The sequence below is a fragment of the Bos grunniens genome, chromosome 18 (genome assembly GCF_055505025.1).
Source record: "Bos grunniens cultivar Pamir isolate PY7600 chromosome 18, Bosgru_T2T1.0, whole genome shotgun sequence".
Lineage (NCBI taxonomy): Eukaryota > Metazoa > Chordata > Mammalia > Artiodactyla > Bovidae > Bos > Bos grunniens.
Genome location: NC_141182.1, coordinates 22,160,056 through 22,177,548, shown reverse-complemented (window position 1 = coordinate 22,177,548; position 17,493 = coordinate 22,160,056). Strand labels below are relative to the sequence as shown.

The 17,493-nt window shown below is 39.9% G+C and overlaps 2 protein-coding genes across 17 annotated transcripts in view; one reads left to right on the top strand and one right to left on the bottom strand.

Moving 5' to 3' along the window:
• Positions 1–5,707, bottom strand: part of FTO (FTO alpha-ketoglutarate dependent dioxygenase) — a 422,958-nt gene extending 417,251 nt beyond the window's left edge. For 10 of the 12 annotated variants that reach the window (XM_086350689.1, XM_086350695.1, XM_086350686.1 and 7 more), the window contains exon 1: positions 5,636–5,707. Coding sequence is in view for 6 of the 12 variants with exons in the window: in XM_086350690.1 (XP_086206816.1) it covers positions 5,636–5,680 (45 nt within the window). In the remaining 6 variants the exon portion in view is untranslated. Of the gene's footprint in view, positions 1–3,008; positions 3,167–5,635 lie in introns of all 12 variants that reach the window. The other 2 variants (XM_086350693.1, XM_086350688.1) reach the window with 1 other exon arrangement.
• A 304-nt stretch (positions 5,708–6,011) lies between these two features.
• RPGRIP1L (RPGRIP1 like) overlaps positions 6,012–17,493 on the top strand; it is a 96,102-nt gene continuing 84,620 nt past the window's right edge. For 4 of the 5 annotated variants that reach the window (XM_086350685.1, XM_086350684.1, XM_086350683.1 and 1 more), the window contains exons 1-5: positions 6,012–6,054; positions 9,613–9,704; positions 11,262–11,406; positions 14,531–14,829; positions 17,167–17,269. In XM_086350685.1, the coding sequence (XP_086206811.1) occupies positions 9,620–9,704; positions 11,262–11,406; positions 14,531–14,829; positions 17,167–17,269 (632 nt within the window). In that variant the 5' untranslated portion in view covers positions 6,012–6,054; positions 9,613–9,619. Of the gene's footprint in view, positions 6,518–9,612; positions 9,705–11,261; positions 11,407–14,530; positions 14,830–17,166; positions 17,270–17,493 lie in introns of all 5 variants that reach the window. The other variant, XM_086350682.1, reaches the window with a different exon arrangement.

The window sequence follows — 17,493 nt, the reverse complement described above, 5'->3', positions numbered from 1 at the left end:
CATGGTCTGGTTCTGGTAAAGGCCCTCTTCCAGTTTCAGACACCCAACTTAATCATGTATCCTCACATGGCAGACGGGGCAAGGGAGCTCTCTCAGGCCTCTTGTAGAGGGGACACTAATTCCATTCCTAACCACCTAATCATCTCCGAAAGGCCCTACCTCCTAATACCATCACCTTGGGGATTAGAATTTCAGTAAGAGAATCTGGGGGGAACACAAGCATTCAGACCATAACAAACAGTACAGCCAGTTTCTTAAAATGTTAAACACAGATTTACCATATGACCTAGCAATTCCACTCCTAGATCTCTATCTAAGAGAAATGAAAACATAGGTATATATAAAAAGTAGAACACAGATGTTCATAGCAGCATTATTTGTAATAGCCAAATAGTGGAAACAACCCAAATATCCACCAACAGGGGAAGGGATTAAACCAAGTGTAATCCTTTCAGACACTGGAGTACTACATTATTCAGTAACAAAGAGGAACAAAGTACTCATACATGTTACAAGATGGAAAAAGCTTTTCAAAGAGATATTAATTCTCATTAGTCATCACTAAAATGCAAATTAAAACCACAATGAGATACCACCACACACCCACTAAAAGGCCTAAAATTTAAACAAGAGACAATACTAAGTATTGGTGAAGACAGGGAGTAACCACAGCTCTCATACGCAGCTGAGATGGAAATGTCAAATGGTGCAGCAGGTTTGAATAGCACGCCCAAAAAGATATGTCCAAGTCTTAACCACCGGTGCCTTTAAATGTGATCTTATTTGGAAAAAGGGTATTTGCATATGGAATTAAGTTAAGGACCTTGAGGATCATGAAATTAAGATCATCCTGGATTTAGGGGAGGCCCTCACTGCAATGACCGGTGTCCTTACAAGAGAAAAGATGCAGAGAAATGCGTCAGAAAAACACAAAGAAGGCAGTCACGGGGAAGACTCGAGCAGAGACTGGAGTTACACAGCCCAAGCCAAGGAATGCCCAGAGTCGCCAGAAGCTAAAAGACTCAAGGAGGGATTCTCCCCTAGAGCAGAGCCATCAGGGGTACTATGGACCCCTTGATTTCAGACACATCTCTAGAACAATGAGAGAATACATTTTTGTTGTGTTAAGACAGCAAGGCTGGAATTTCCCTGAAGTTCTAGTGGTTAAGACTTTGCCTTCCAGTGTAGAAGGTGTGGGTTCGATCCCTGGTTGGGGAGCTAAAATCCCCTATGCCCTGTGGCAAAAAAAAGAAAAAAACCAAGAAACATAAAATAGAAGCAGTATTGTAGCAAATACAATAAAGACTTTAAAAGTGGTCCCTGTAGAAAAAAAAAAGGAACCATTTTTTTTAAAAAACGGACATTGTGGTAACTTGTGCCAGCAGTCCTGAGAAACTAATACAAACGGGAGAATCACTTTGGAAAATTGTTGAGCTGTTTTTTATAAGATTAAACACAGAACTACCATAGGGCTCACCAAGTGGACTCCTGGTGTTCATCCAAAAGAAATGAAAACGCAGACTTACACATGAATGGCCAGAGCCACTTCCTTCATAATGGTCTCAGAAACAATCCAAATGTTCAGCAACACACGAATGAATAAACAAATGCGCCAGAGCCACGCGGTACACAGTCAGCAATACAATGGAACAAGCTATTGATCCAGGCCTTCCCTGGTGGCTCGGGGGTAAAGAACCCACCTGCCAAGCAGGAGACACAGGTTCAATCCCTGGGTCAGGAAGATCCCCTAGAGAAGGAAACGGCAACTCACTCCAGCATTCTTGCCTGGAGAATCCCATGGACAGCAGGGTCACAAAGAGTTGGACACGACTTAGTGACTGTAGAGATACAGGCAACAACATGAATAAATCTTAAAAACCATGCTGATTAAAAGCAGACAGACTCAATAATACACAGAGTATATGTCCATCTATATGAAATTCTAGAAAACACAGACTTCATCTACAGTGATAGAAAACTTACTAGTGGTTGCTTGGAAGCCAAGGCAGGGGAAGAGACTGACTGCAAATCAGCAAGAGGAAATCATTGGAAGGGATCGAAATGTTCTCCGTATCAACTGTGGTGGTGGTTTCACAGGTGTAAACATCTGTCAAAACTCACCAAATTGTGCACTATAAATGGGTGCTATTTATGGTACGGAAAGCACACCTCAATAAAGTGGATTAGAAAAAGAGAAAATAATTTATGATTAAATGAACATTTTCTATTTAAGATTTAAAACTTGCTTTCCTATACTTTGCTCTAACCAGTAATATTTCTCAAATTAACTTTTAAATAAAGATCAAAGAAATTTTTTAAAGTAAACAGGCAGACAACTTGCTCTATCATTTCAACATGTTTTACGAGCAGAAAATGGAAAAAAGCTTTGGAATGAGAAGACCTTGCTTTGGGCCCTAGTGTCACAGAGCAACCAGGTGACCTTGGGCAAGTTCTAACTCCTGCAAGCCTTGGTTTCAACATCCATCAGATGTCAACAACAACTGTTAAGAGTTTTAAAAGAGTAAAAGCTCCTTTGAACAAGGATTCTATCTTAGCCAAAATCAGAATCCCAGGGTCTGGCGAATGTGTTGTGCTGTGCTTAGTCGCTCACTCATGTCCAACTCTTTGGGATGCTATGGACTATAGCCGCCAGGTTCCTTTGTCCATGAGGATTCTCCAGGCAAGAATACGGGAATGGGTCGCCATGCCCTCCTCCAGGGGATCTTCCCAACCCAGGGATCAAACCCAGGTCTCCTGCATTGCAGGTGGATTCTTTAGTCACCAGGGAAGCCCAAGAATACTGGGGGAGGTAGACTATCCCTTCTCCAGGGAAACTTCCCAACCCAAGAATCCAACCAGGGTCTCCTGCATTCCAAGGGGATTCCTTACCAGCTTAGCTACCTGGGAAGCCTGTCAGGCAAATAATAGGTGCTAAATAAGTCTTTACAAAAGAAATGAGTAACTTTCAGTGTAAACCCAAAAGGTAAGAAAGACATCATGCCCAATACCATTGTGTGACATTTGTTCCTTTGAACTATTGTAGATGAACGCAGAAGGATCTTTCTCCTTTGCACTTATCTGTACAGGCTTCCCTGGTGGCTCAGTGGTAAGAATCTGCCAGCCAATGCAGGAGACGCTGGTTCCATCCCTGGGTCGGGAAGATCCCCTGGAGAAGGAAATGACAGCCCATTCCAGTATTCTTACCTGGGAAATTCCACGGACAGAGGAGCGTGGCAGGCTAGTCCATGGGGTCACAAGGAGTCAAACACAACTTAGCGACTGAACAACAACTCATCTTTATATACTGCCTTATCACATACAGGTTCAAGCATGAAAACTTCAGGACTCTAAAGAAACTTTGCTATAACTCAGGTCACAGTGGTGGTGGTGGTTTAGTCACTCAGTCCTGTCTGACTCTTTGTAACCCCATGGGCTGCAACCCACGGGCTCCTATGTCCATGGGACTTCCCAGGCAAGAACACTGGAGTGGGTTGCCATTTCCTTCTCCAAGGGATCGTCCCAACCCAGGAATCAAACCCACATCTCCTGCATTGCAGGCAGATTCTTTACCACTGAGCCACCAGCAAAGCCCTAACTCAGGTTACAGAGTGTATATATATATATATATATATATATGGAAGTCACTCAGTCGTGTCCGACTCTTTGCGACCCCATGGACTGTAGCCTATCACGCTCCTCTGTCCGTGGGATTATCCAGGCAAGAGTACTGGAGTGGGTTGCCATTTCCTTCTCCAGAGGATCTTCCCAACCCAGGGACTGAACCTGGGTCTCCCGCATTGTAGGCAGACGCTTTACCATCTGAGCCACCAGGGAAGTTCTAACTCAGATTATAATACAGTATATTTTATATCTTCAATCCATAGAGGTACTGCCCTAAGACAAAGTAAAGTGAGTTCACTTGAGGACTCCAAATTCTGACAGCATAAACAGCATCTGGTTCATTTACCAATGGCTCTGACTTCCAATAATTGCCTAATACAGAGTGACCAACAAACAGCATGTATAAAGGCCCTGAATATTCATGGGAAGGACTGATACCGAACCTTAACCTCCAATACTTTGGCCACCTGATGCAAACAGCCAACTCATTGGAAAAGACCCTGATGGTGGGAAAGACTGAAGGCAGGAGGAGAAGGGATGGAAGACAGAGGACAAGATGGCTGGATAGCATCATTGATTCAATGGACATGAATTTGAGCAAACTCCAGGAGATGGTGAAGGACAGGGAAGTCTGGAGTGCTACAGTCCACAGGATCACAGAGTCAGGCATGACTTAGTGACTGAACAACAACAACAACCAAAAAAAAAAAACCTGTAACCATATAAAGCAGGGGAAATAGGGACTTCTGAGAAGGCCAATGTGGTTGATGGGCAGGGAGCAGAGAGGGGTCACATCCATTGAGGCTGTGGATGATGCAAGTAGAGTTTACACTGTGGAAAACACTGTAGGTCATGTGAAGTTTCCTTTTTATCCTAAGAGCATCAGAAAGCCATGAAAGTTTTTTGTTTATTTTTTTTGGCCACACCATCCAGCTTGCAGGATCTTAGTTTCCCCACTGGGGATCAAACTCAAGTCATTTCAGGAGCCCCACTGGACCACCAAGGAATCCCATGAAAGATTTTTAAACAGTTGGTTGACAGAGGAGGTAAGAAGGAAAGGGCCATGATTGCATTTGCATTTTGAAAAGCTCACACACTACAGTGTGAAGAAGTGTCTTTTGTGGAAGGGGGGACAAAAGGGGACCAAGGAGTGATTGGATGCAGAAGTGAATATAGACCAATAAGGAGATCACTGGTACAGTCCATTGAGGAGGTAATGGTAGCCCGGTCCCAGGTGGTGAAGATGGAAAAAAGTGAAGAGATTACCAATATTTTTAGACAAATTGATAGGACTTGATTTGGGGAATGAGAGAAACACTCAATTCTTCTGAGCCTCAAGTCTTCATTTGTAAAACAGGACTCTTGATATTCCATCTGTATAATAGCTATCTTGCGATCTGCTGTGATAAGAATACGAAATAATATAAATATTATGGAACCGCAGAGTCTGATGCGTAATAAATACTAAAAAAAGAAAATTCCATAACAATTATTATTGTCATCCCTTGGAACAACTGCTACAGCGTGAACCCCCCAAAGTAGAAAACGGTATTGTAGTTAAAACTCTACATCCGCTATGCGGAAGACACACAACACAGACAACTGTTTCAAATACATACATCTGATCGCACAGATTTTCTCACCTAACCCGATCTCAATCCACAGAAATCATTACCGAAGAGGAAAGCACAACTGATATGATCACAAGCGTCTAAGAGTCCGGTAAACTGAGGCACAAGGGTAACTACAAACTTAACCAAGGAATGAAGTGCAGAAGCAGGACAAGGAAACGGGTGTCTTAATTCTCATGTGAGTCGGTCCTCTAGGACTAGGCCTGCATCCCGAGCAGCACGTATTCAAAGCCCCCAAAGTCTCTGGCTCCCTTGCTGACAAGGCCTTGTAACCCCTTCGCTTAAGACCGTGGGTCCGCTTGCCATCCAACCAAGCCCTTCCGGTTCCCAGACCCCAGGTACAAGTGCACGAAAGATCCCAGACTCGGGTGAGCCCGAAATACCTTAGCTTCGCGCTCTCGTTCCTCGGCCGTCGGGGTCCGCTTCATGCTGCCGTTATAGCCGCCTTCGCCACTACTAACCGCGTAGATTCCTAGCCCTGGACCCCGCCTCCTCCATGTAGTTCTCTTGGCGTCCAGATCCCGCCTGGCGCCATTCTCCCTCGGAAAGGAGAGAACTACCACTCCCAGGGTGCACCGCGGTAAGGCCGGAATGTGCCTCGGGGTTGGAAGCTAGAGAATTTCCCAGGTCCGACAGCTGGGCAGGCGTAGTCTGCTGCTCAGCAAGCGGGCTGGCGAGGGCCCAAAAAAGAACTACAATTCCCAGAAGGCAACGGTGCCTGCCATGTTTTTCCCGTGCTCCTCTCGGCCGGCTGTCGCTGTCGGCGCTATAGCAACGGTAGCTAGCGGCTGGGAGAGTGGCGGTGAGTACACCCGGGGAGTAGAGGGGTGCAGGTAGCCGACCCTCTACCTCTAGCACGGGCCGGGGTCGTGGGGTCTGCTCTACCTCCTGGAGAAGGCCTTGGCGTTCTGCTCACGTGAAGAGCAGCCCAGCACGAGACACCTCACCTACTCAGGCCTGAATCACAGCCCGCCCATTATCCCGACTCCCAGTATCTGTTTGAAATTTTCTATCCCAGCCCTGAACCTTAGTTGTTGAGGGGTGAGGCTAAGTACAGTGCTTATCCAGGTCCTTCTTCAGGCAAAAGGTCACCTGCAAGTAGTTCGCTCATTGCCTCAGTAGATAGGAATTTGAGCAAACTCGGGGAAATAGTGGAGGACAGAGTAGTATGGAGAGCTGCAGTCCATGGGATCGCTATGAGTCCGACACGACTTAGCGACTGAACAACAACAACAAGTTGATTGAGAAACTCCTAAGCCTCCCAAGTAACTTATTTGGTTAATTATTTACAATTATTTGTTTATCGTGAGTACCCTATAGACTATGAACTCCGTGACCGTAGAGACTTTGTTTACTCTTTAGCCTCAGTACCAAGTATTCATTTATTCATTCCATAAACATGAATACTGGCGTCCACCCTGTGCCCTGAGGCACTATTCTCTACCAGCTAGGAACGGGACCGATGCGGGTCTCAAGATGCTTCTACTTTATTAGTATAGAAGAAGTAGTAATGAAGATAGTGCAAGTGCTAGTCGCTCTGTCGTGTCCGACTCTTTGCGACCCCATGGACTGTAGCCCGCCTGGCTCCTCCATCCATGGAATTTTCCAGGCAAGAAAACCGGAGTGGGTTGCTATTTCTTTCTCCAGGGGATCTTCCCGACCCAGGGATCAAACCCTGGTCTCCCGCATTGCAAGCAGACTCTTTACCGTCTGAGCCACCAGGGAAGACCAATGAAGATAGTAAATAGCAGTAAATATGATCATCTCGGGCTTCCCAGGTGGCGCTAGTGGTAAAGAACCCACCTGCCAATGCAAGTAGGTATAAGAGATGCAGGTTCGATCCCTGGGCCCAGAAGATCCCCTGGAGGAGGGCACAGCAACCCCCTCCAGTATTCTTGCCTGGAGAATCCCATGGACAGAGGAGCCTGGCAGGCTGCAGTCCATAGGGTTGCACAGAGTTGGATATGACTGAAGCGACTTGCTTTGCACACGTGATAATCTCAAATGGGGATGATGGCTGTAAAAGAAATAAACAGTGCTGAAGTTGGGAGGAAGAGTATGGTAGCATTGGATGCTAAGGGAAGGCTTCTGGGGAAAAAATGATTGAGCTGAGCCCCAAAGAATGAGGAGCCAGCTAGTGCAAAGACCTTGAGCAAGGCAAGGGTACCATGGATTTGAAGAATCTAGAGAACAGTGCGGGGAAGGCAATGGCACCCCCCTCTAGTACTCTTGCCTAGGAAATGCCATGGACGGAGGAGCCTGGTAGGCTGCAGTCCATGGGGTCGCAAAGAGTCGGATACGACTGAGCAACTTCACTTTCCCTTTTCACTTTCATACATTGGAGAAGGAAATGGCAACCCACTCCAGTGTTCTTGCCTGGAGAATCCCAGGGCCGGGGGAGCCTGGCGGGCTGCCGTCTCTGGGGTTGCACAGAGTCGGACACGACTGAAGCGACTTAGCAGCGGCAGCAGCAGAGAACTGTGAGTGGCACATAGTGAACCAGGAATGATTGTATGAAACTGTTGGGGAGGCATTGCAACATCATGCATTATTTCTCAACCTTGGCGTTATTAACATTGGGGGCCAGATAATTCTTTTTTGTGGTTCCTGTACACTATAGTAGGATCCAGTGCCTGATGATCTGAGGTGGATGTGATGCAATAATAATAGAAATATAAAGAGTAAATGTAACACATTTGAATCATCCTGAAGCTGTCCTTCCCACCCTGGTCCATGGAAAAATTGTTTTCCATGAAACTGATCCCTGGTGCCAAAAAAGATTGGAGACCTCTGCGATATTTAGCATCATCTCTGACCTCTAGATGCCAGTAACACCACCTGCCTGCTTCCCAGTTTTGACCATCAAAAATAGTGCCAAACAGATACTTCATAGATATGTGACCTTGGGCAACTGCCCTAAGCTGTTGTCTTGGTTTCTTCGTTTGTAAAGTAGGACACACTTTAGTAACAACCTCAAGAGTGCCTGGCACATCTTACTAAGCATTCAATTAATGTTAACACCATCACCTTCATTGTTGTTGTTATTATAAAAGCCACCATAATTCTACTGTGGAAAAGTTATCATTTTCACAGTTGTCCTGTGTTTAAACTTCTTGATAATTTGGTTCCTAAATTGTCCTCTCCTGTAGGAGTGTTTCCAAAAGAAGTAGATGATATCCCAGGCATATGTCTGTTGTTTACGTCACAGTAAAAACTCAGTGGTCTGCAACGTTGATGAGTTATAATAAAAGTTATTAACCCTGTCTCTAAAAGATAATGCATATACACATAATGCGTACAAGATTTTGGAAACCACCTCTGGCTCCAGACCCTGAAGCCCCAAGGACTCCATTCATTCACTTGCCAACTATTTAATGAATGCCAGCTATGTGCCTAGCTCTGTCCCAGCGTTTGAGAATACAGAGGTGAATGAGGCAAATTGGTTTATTCTCTCAGACTGTATTCTAGGACCAGTGTGCTAGAGATTGGGAACCTCTGCCTTAGGCCATCTTCACTGGTTCTTTGCATTACTAAATGTTGCATGAACCACCCACATCCACATATGAAACTAAGTTACTATGGTGCATCTCTGTAAAGAACAGAAACTGTAAAAATGCCAGAATTAGCTGGACAGCATGTACATGGAGGTAGGAAGCCCTGGGACCTAGGCTTCATGGCAACAAAAGACACAACAAAAACAAATCCAGCTGGTGAATTTATGAAACCTCTTTCACAGAAAACTACCAACTCCCTTGTGCATCAAGCTGAAGATTAGTATTCAAGTGACGTTAACATCCCCGGCAAATGTGTTAAATGCCTTTAATTTACTATCTCATGTACCTTTAAAATAACTCTGTGAGAACAGGTGTTGTTTTCTCCACTTTTAACAACAGGTGTTGTTTTCTGCACATGATTAGTGACTTGACCAGCCAGTAAGTAATAGAACAACCATTTGAATCAAGTTCCTGACTGAAGTATTTTGATACCTGCTTTCTTTTGGGGAGCAGAGAAAGGGATGGAGGATGGACAGGAGGTCTTTCTTAAATTTGGGGAAGGTTTTGTTTTCTGGGTTTTTTTTTTGCAAACAGAGGAAGAAGAAGAAGAGAGAAGGAAGAATGATAATCTTACCTCATTTCCTCAGCAAACTATAGGAAATATACTGTTGAAAGGAACACTGGCTCCATGATTGAATGTAGTATTACTTTTAAAATAGAAGCTTTCATCTTCTTCAAGCAGCACATGTGGGCAATAAGATGTCCATTAAAGTTCTAGTGCCTTGTTCATTTTATTTGGTTCATTCCATTGCATAGTTAATGTTACAACTTGGAAAGATTTTATTTGAATTTTCTCTTCTCCACAGATAGGCAATGTCTGGTCCCACTGATGAGACTGCAGGAGACCTGCCTGTGAAAGATATAGGTCTAAATCTCTTTGGCATGGGAGGGTTGCAAGGTATGGCCAGCTGTTACATATTACAGTTATGAACTTTGATCAGTAACTTCTTTACTTTTAAAGTATTTCTGATATTCATACAAACAAAGCCATTGAAAGGCACTATATAGCTCTTGATTGGACTAAACAAGAAGATGGAGAATTTAGAACAACATATGGTATTTTACTGCAAGCATCAATTATCAACAGCTCATAGAAAATGTAAAATCCCCCTCTGTTCTGATAAAGAATTGTTATAAATCATCTTCTTAAAATTCCACACATCAGTGGAACTACACAGAGAGTACCAAGCCTCCAAACTGAATTGCCTGGTTTAAATCACATTCACCATTAAAATGTTTCTTTATGCTGAAGTTTTATATGGGAGGAAATGCCATATTTAAAAAATTTTGCCTTTCAAGTAGAGTATCTCAAAATGGTTTGTTTATCAAAGCGATATTGACTTTGTTTTATCAAATTAATACACATTAAAGGTTTTCTTTGTCCTTTTATCACTTTAGTGGTTGCTATGGAGCTAAAAAGCACTTTCAAATTGAAAAAGAAAAGTACTGCTTTAAGGAACAATTTAGAGTGTAGGTCTGTGTTCCTGTTTGTGTGTACAGAATGTCAGCCATGCTGTCATGCCACAGCATTTGTCACCGAGAAGCCGATGATGTCAAATATATTCCACTACGTCTTCTCTACAAGCTTGTTAATCAAAGTGTTACCGGTAGCCACCTTCAAGTACTAAAGAAAGGTGGTCAAAACATTATTCATTGAAAAAAATAAATTTGACTGTACAGCTTTTATTGTTAAGAGTAAATAAACTGTATCAGCATTGCTTTAGATCTTTAATGGAATGTCGGGGATTCAAATACAAAGAAATTTTAAATGTGCAAGGCTATTTTTTAGTATTTGATACCCTAAGTTCAATCCTTGCCCTAGTAACCTCCTTATAGGGCTTTAATCTTTGTCCATTTGTTCTTTGTTTCTTGTGGAGGACTGTTGAAAATTGACCAGCTTCACAGGAAAATATCAAATTTAAGCATATGTAAAAGAAATATCATACACACCTGCTAAAAGGTGTAAAAGTTCTTTAAAAAAGTGTGATAGCTTATAAATGATTTGCAAAGGTTTTTGTTTGTTTGGTCTTGCAGATTTTATAGTTTATTTTCTATAACCCAACACCCATAGCTCAGAAAAATATCATAATCATATTGTTTTTGTTATAACTCTTACCTTTGCAAAAAAAAAAATACTTCCAGATACCCTTTTAGTTTAGTTTTTTTCAACATTCAGCATACAAATTGAAAAGTCTTTATTGAATCAGAGTTCCATCTTATGTTCTTAAAGACAGTTATTGGAATACATTTTTGAATGGAAACTATTGTTACTCATATCCTTAATATTGCATATAAAGTATTAATAGCAAAGATTTTTGTTCTTAGGTCCAATCAGTGACATGAACAATGCTATAACATTTTCTAAAGCATCAGAGATTATGTTACTATCAACAGTTATTGTTTTTAGAGGCTCTTTTAAGTAATCCTACTATTAATTACCTTGGCATTTTTGCAGAAACTTCAACAACACGGACAATGAAGTCTCGCCAGGCAGTGTCACGTATCAGTCGTGAGGAACTGGAAGACAGATTTTTGCGTTTGCATGATGAGAACATTTTACTTAAACAGCATGCCCGCAAGCAAGAGGATAAAATTAAAAGGTTATGATAAAAAGCTTTTAGCTTTTTTTTTTTTTCCTGACTCTGTAAAGTTTGGAGGATATGCTTTTCTATAAACTTAATTGAAAACCCCACCTTGAATCTTTTTTTGGAGCAAGGCAGGTTGTAAATAAATACAATTTTAAAAATGGAAAATCTTACAAACTAGTATAATAAAACAAAAAGATTAGGAGTTTTTATGATGTCTGAAATTGCCATTTGAAAAAAAGAGCTAATAGCTATGAGTGCCATGAGTGTATCATATCTCTAAGTAACTTTTGTTTTAATATTTACAGTTTAATAAGCAAATGGCCAAAATATCTGTTTCTAGAGGTCCTGATTTGAAATGAAAGTTTAAAAAAGTAATTAGCTATTCTAACTTGTTAGAATGCATGTTCTAACTTTAAGATTTGGGGTTTACTAAGTAAAAACATCACTATCTGGAACATATTTTACCTCGCTTGGATTAATCTAGAATCTATATTTATTTCAAAGAGTCTACTGTTTCTGAAGAAACTCACTTTTGTGTGCACAATTTCTGCAGGAATTATTTCTTAAGGATAGATATCTTTCATTCTTTCTTGTTCAGGAACACTCGACTGTTTTCTGAATGTGTGACTTAAAGTTCATTCTCATGTGTGAGCATGGACAGATCTGTATTCATGTTCTAGATACAATGCAAAGGTGGGACAGTGATCGAAGAAGGAAGATAGAGATTATTTTTTTCTGCTTGGAACTTAGCCTCTAAAGGAATGACTTCTAGTCAGTTTCTACTCTGTGGACTTTGTTTTAATGACCCACTGACCTGCTTTGTGCAGAGCTTTTACTTTGAGTTGGTTTTTGAGTCATGATGATGTCTTTTTGCAAGACATATGACTCACTTGCCTGACTGTTTTCCTGATCAGTAACAGCCATCACCCTGTCTAAATGAGGCATTTAGTCTGTGACTGCTTAACAGTTTTTTTCTTTGTAAACCTAATTGGTCAGTAAAAGAATTAAATTCACAACCTTGACCTCATTAGTAATTTGTCCTAGCTAGAAAGTAGAAAACAACTTAATAATGAGCTACATAGTTTAATGGAAAAAGCACTGTGCTAGGAGTCAAGTTGTATGCATCTGTTCTTTTATCTCTCTGCCACTCTCCTGTGGCATGTTCAAGCCATTTAACCCCCAGGGATTTTATTTTACTCAGCCCTGAGAATAGTGATCCATTGACCACTATAACCCAAAGCTCTAATTTCCTTCTCGATTTCACACCACTGACACTACGTAGATACACGGATAGAACTTTATCCATAAGATATAATTAGATTCACTTACTTTAGAATAAATGTAGATTTGATAAACTACCTTTCTAAAGAAGTACTCAGACTTTACCTGGTCACTTATTTCATTAATAGAAAATAATCAAATGAATATTGTTGCTATCACCGGACAAAGAGAGGCAATCATCTTTCTTGGCAAAGCTTCCTTCAATATCTTTGGAGGAATTGTAAGCCTCTCTATGGGTGTACTCCTCTTCCCTTAAAAACGAGTTGTTTACTTTTCTCTAGATATTGACTGCTTTTCCACATTAAAGCTATGTCTTTCTTTTGAACATAATCTCTATCTCTGTGTGAAAGTCTCTGTGTAACAGAAGATTCAGGTATTTAGATTGGCATCTCATTTTAGTGGCCACCATCTCTCTGTGGCAGCTGCATTTGGTGGGGCTGCGGGTCCAAGAGGGCTGGGTAGCATGCATGGCTCTGTTGGGTTGCAATACCTGCCCAAACTTCCCAATGATATATCCTTCTCAGGATTAGGTGGAAAAGGAACTAATCCATTGATTATTTTACTAGGGTGTTTGTGGTACTCTTGGATCTTGGTTTTTATTATCCTATATCCCTTATAAAGCATGTTTAATGGATGTGCCTCAAGGGAAAGAGAAAACAATCTTAACTGATTATGTTATGCATAGCTCTCCCCGCCATGCCACATGCTGTAGGCCGAGTAGCCAGAAGTGTAGATAGACATGTATTACTACCGCTTTTACAGAGCACTCCGCTCAGGGCAACAAAAGGTTGTACTATGACATCCCAAAGCTATTAAGGGTTTTTTTTTATTTCACTTTTGTTCTCTTAAGTAAAAGCTTCTGTCCATAACCAGGCTAAAATAAAGCAAAACTCCGTTTAAAGAAAAATGAAGTGTGTTTTTATTTTCAATCTCCTGTCTGGGTCTTTATAAAAATAGATTCACTATAAACTAGAATCAGCTATTGAAGATGTGCGACCAATTTTGTAAAGTCTTGAACTCGTGTCTCTCATCAAAGCCACCTTTTCTTTCTTGTACTGCCAAGATTTTTCCATTCACTGTCAAGCATGTTTTCTGTACGTGTATATTACATCACCCCCATGTGCCCTTTCTGTCTTTTGTTCTGTCTAACCAGTTTTTATCAAAACTTAAAAGAATCCAAGGTATAAACTCCTGAGATGTCAAAAGCACAGTGTATGTCTAAATTTAAAAGCAACATTGAAATAATACTTTTTTTGTGTCTAATTATTTTCTCCCATTAAACAGGCATGTTGCTGGAGCACTGAGCAACATTTAATGGTGCATTTGGGTTTCTTTTTAATTTTTCATTGGGCTTTTAATATGTATCTATGCATTCTAACAGTTTTATATTTGTAATATATCTTAATCCCAGAGAAACTGAAAACAATATATCACCTAAATGCTGCATAGTCTTAATAAACTTTTGAAAAGTTTTAACTTACTGTGGCTTGCAGATATAACCCACCACATCCACAATCTGTAGCTACATTTAAGTGCATACAGCATTCCTACATAAGGTCATGCGTTAAAAATTGCATTTGAGGAACATATGGAGTAAATATGTGTCCTCTCTTTACTAACCTTAAATGATAAGCCTTAGGAAACTGTTATTTGTCAGTGCTATAAAGCAGATTGTTGCCCAGTGGTTTCAATTATCATCAAAGGATTCTTCACAGGCAGTAATAGTTATATCAAAACCTGAAATTTATTATTCAGGTTCTGCACTGAAGTCTTCACAGTGATTATGTTCCTTTCAACAGAATGCATTTTATGCTGACTTCTCACATTCCTTTTCATCTTTTTATTATTTCCCTAGAATGGCCACCAAGTTAATACGGCTAGTTAATGACAAGAAAAGATATGAACAGGTTGGTGGCGGCCCCAAGCGGTTGGGAAGAGATGTGGAAATGGAAGAAATGATTGAGCGGCTACAAGAGAAAGTTCATGAGCTTGAAAGACAAAATGAAGTCCTCAAAAGCAGACTGATTTCAACCAAGCAGCAACTTCAGATCCAGGGTCACAGGCATACTCCGTACAGTTATGTGCAATCTCGTGTTAACACCGGGCGTAGAAGAGTGAATGAAAATGCAGGCTTACAGGAATGCCCCAGGAAAGGTAAACTAAAGCTTACATTAAACCCTAAATTTAAATTAATAGGTTGTTTTACACTCACATACATACATACACACACACACAGAGTTTTATTTCTACATTATTTATGTTTTTAAGCATCTTTCAAAAGAAAAAACGTTTTTTTGACACTTTGATAAAATCACATTAACATGAAGGTCATTTTATATAAGAATCACTAGATCATGCTCAAATTTGTCTAGTAAAACATTGAACATAAGTATTCATCCTAACAGGTAAAAGAAGCATATATGAAATTACATAAAATACAGGTTTAGTTTAGTTTTAGTTGGTTTTTATAGGCAGTGATGAAAATTGCATTGACTCAAGCAAATGGAGAAACCACTAGCTTGCTTATATGGTCACACTGTTGTTCTGAATGATCACACTTAAGTTCTTTGTCCAAAGGCCTTCCATAAATTGTACAGAATTGTTTAAATCTTTCTCATCATGGGAGACAGCTTGACCATGAAATGTGCACATAACTCGGGGTTTAAAAAGTTGGGTTCTCGGTGACCTTGGACAAGTTTTCTAGTGATTCTGAACTTGAGTTTTCTTTACATGTAGAATAAAAGGATGTAAACAAGTGACCATAAAAGTCTCTTCCCGCTCCAAGAAATCATCACTGGTCAATCACTTTCCTTATGTTGAAAATGGATCACCTAAAACCTACCCAGCTTACAAAGCAATTTATTTGCATATAGAAGACTCAGTACTATACACAGAACCTACGTATTTCTAAGAAAACTTGCTCTCTCCACCCACAGACTTTATTTTTAATGAAGCAAAAAATCAATAACTATTTAAAATTTTTTTTCATTACAACCACCATGGAAGGAAATAGAATTTTAGTTCTAATTCATCTTCGTTTGGAATATGCTTCACATAAAGACCAAACATTTTTAGGGAAATAAAAAATCATGTAAAACTTTCGTTTCAGTTCATCGAGGGAATAAAAAACACCATCTGAACAGAAAAAGAGAAAAATTTGTTCTATTTTTTTTCTGCAAGCCAAAATGTTAACACTATCTGTTCCCTAGACAGGGTTCCTTTGAAGTCAGTAAGGCCTCCATGCAGGCAGGAGGCAGCTGCAGGATGAAAGGGCTTGGCTACTCCGAGCTATGTGAGATTGGCAATAGGCTTTGAATATAATCAAAGTAATCATAATGAATTATAAATCAAAAATACATTTGGCTGCTAATTAAATTTTTATATCTTGAGAGCACTTGACTTCCCAGAGCCTCATTTTCCCCATCTGTAAAATGGAGTGATAACACCAGATTAGAAGAAAGTTCAGGAGATGGTAGGTATACCATGATTTATTTTACCTTTAAATAGTCATTTATCCTGTCTGAACCTTAGTTTTGTCACCTGTGACTTGGGAAAGATGATCCCTATGGTCTGTGTATGCTAAATAAAGACAATGCCCAAATATTAGGTTAGTATGACAAGATATTAGTGCTATGAATTTCTGTCTAAATTGTTTGATAGAAGTTTCTCCTTATAGAAGAGCCACAGAACAGAAGAGACTTGAAGATGTTACTCATATAGACTAAATTTTCTTTGTATTCACTTTATGTACCAAAAGCTAATCATTTAATTATTGTATAAGTGTGAAGTAACTTTTATAATTAAAAGAATGTCTCATTTTTAACAATGGGATTAGGTTTATAAAAATTACATATAATTATTTTTATAAGCAAAATTGTATTTAAGTTCAGCAACAAAATGTTTTATTTGGAATCTTATTAATGATCTCAACTTATCTTTGTTGAAATACGGATTTTCTTATTAAGGTAAAATAAATCAAAATAGAGGAAACATTTTTACTTATGTTCACAGTATCTATGAGTCACACAAATAAGGATAAGGTTCAGAATGTAAAGTCAAATGGTGTGAATGAGTAATTTAAAAATCAAGAAACCTTTATCAAAAATACTAAAAAAAAAAAAATCATGATTTTGAAAACTTTTTCCTTCATACCTCAGTTTATATTGTAAAGACCTAAATTTAAAACTTTGGTTCTTTCAAAATTTACTTCCGAAGTTCTAAATCTAAGTTGAATAAATATTTCTGGGTAATTTGGTTTACATAGTAGAATTTGTTAAATGAGCAGTACTTGGTGCTGTGCTTTATTTCATGCCAGCTGATGGCTGAGATCTAACCGTTCTTTTGGCAATGTATGTCTCATTCTCTGTACTGTACAGCCCGCATCTCTCAGTATGGAAGAGACTTGCTTATATTACAGATTTCCTTATGATAGCAAATCAAGGGTCCTTCTTTTCTAACTTCGCTTGTATGATCCTATTAATTTATTTTTAGGTATTAAATTCCAAGATACAGATGTAGCAGAAACTGTGCAAACCATGCCTACAAAATATAGCAACAGTTTACTCAAAGAAGCCAGAGGAGAAATAAGAAATTTGTATGTATGCTTTTTGTGATCCCTTTAGACCCCTTTATATTGATCATGTCTCTTTTGATCCCTCCCTCTCCTTTATTTTAAACAAAATTGGTTTATGTACAAAAAATTTCCTCTAGCTAGATCTGTGAGTCAAGAACAGGTATTACATAGCATGCTTGCCGTACAGTGAGGAAAATGAATATCTTAACCAACTGCATCATTGGAAGCGTTTAGAGAGAGAATAG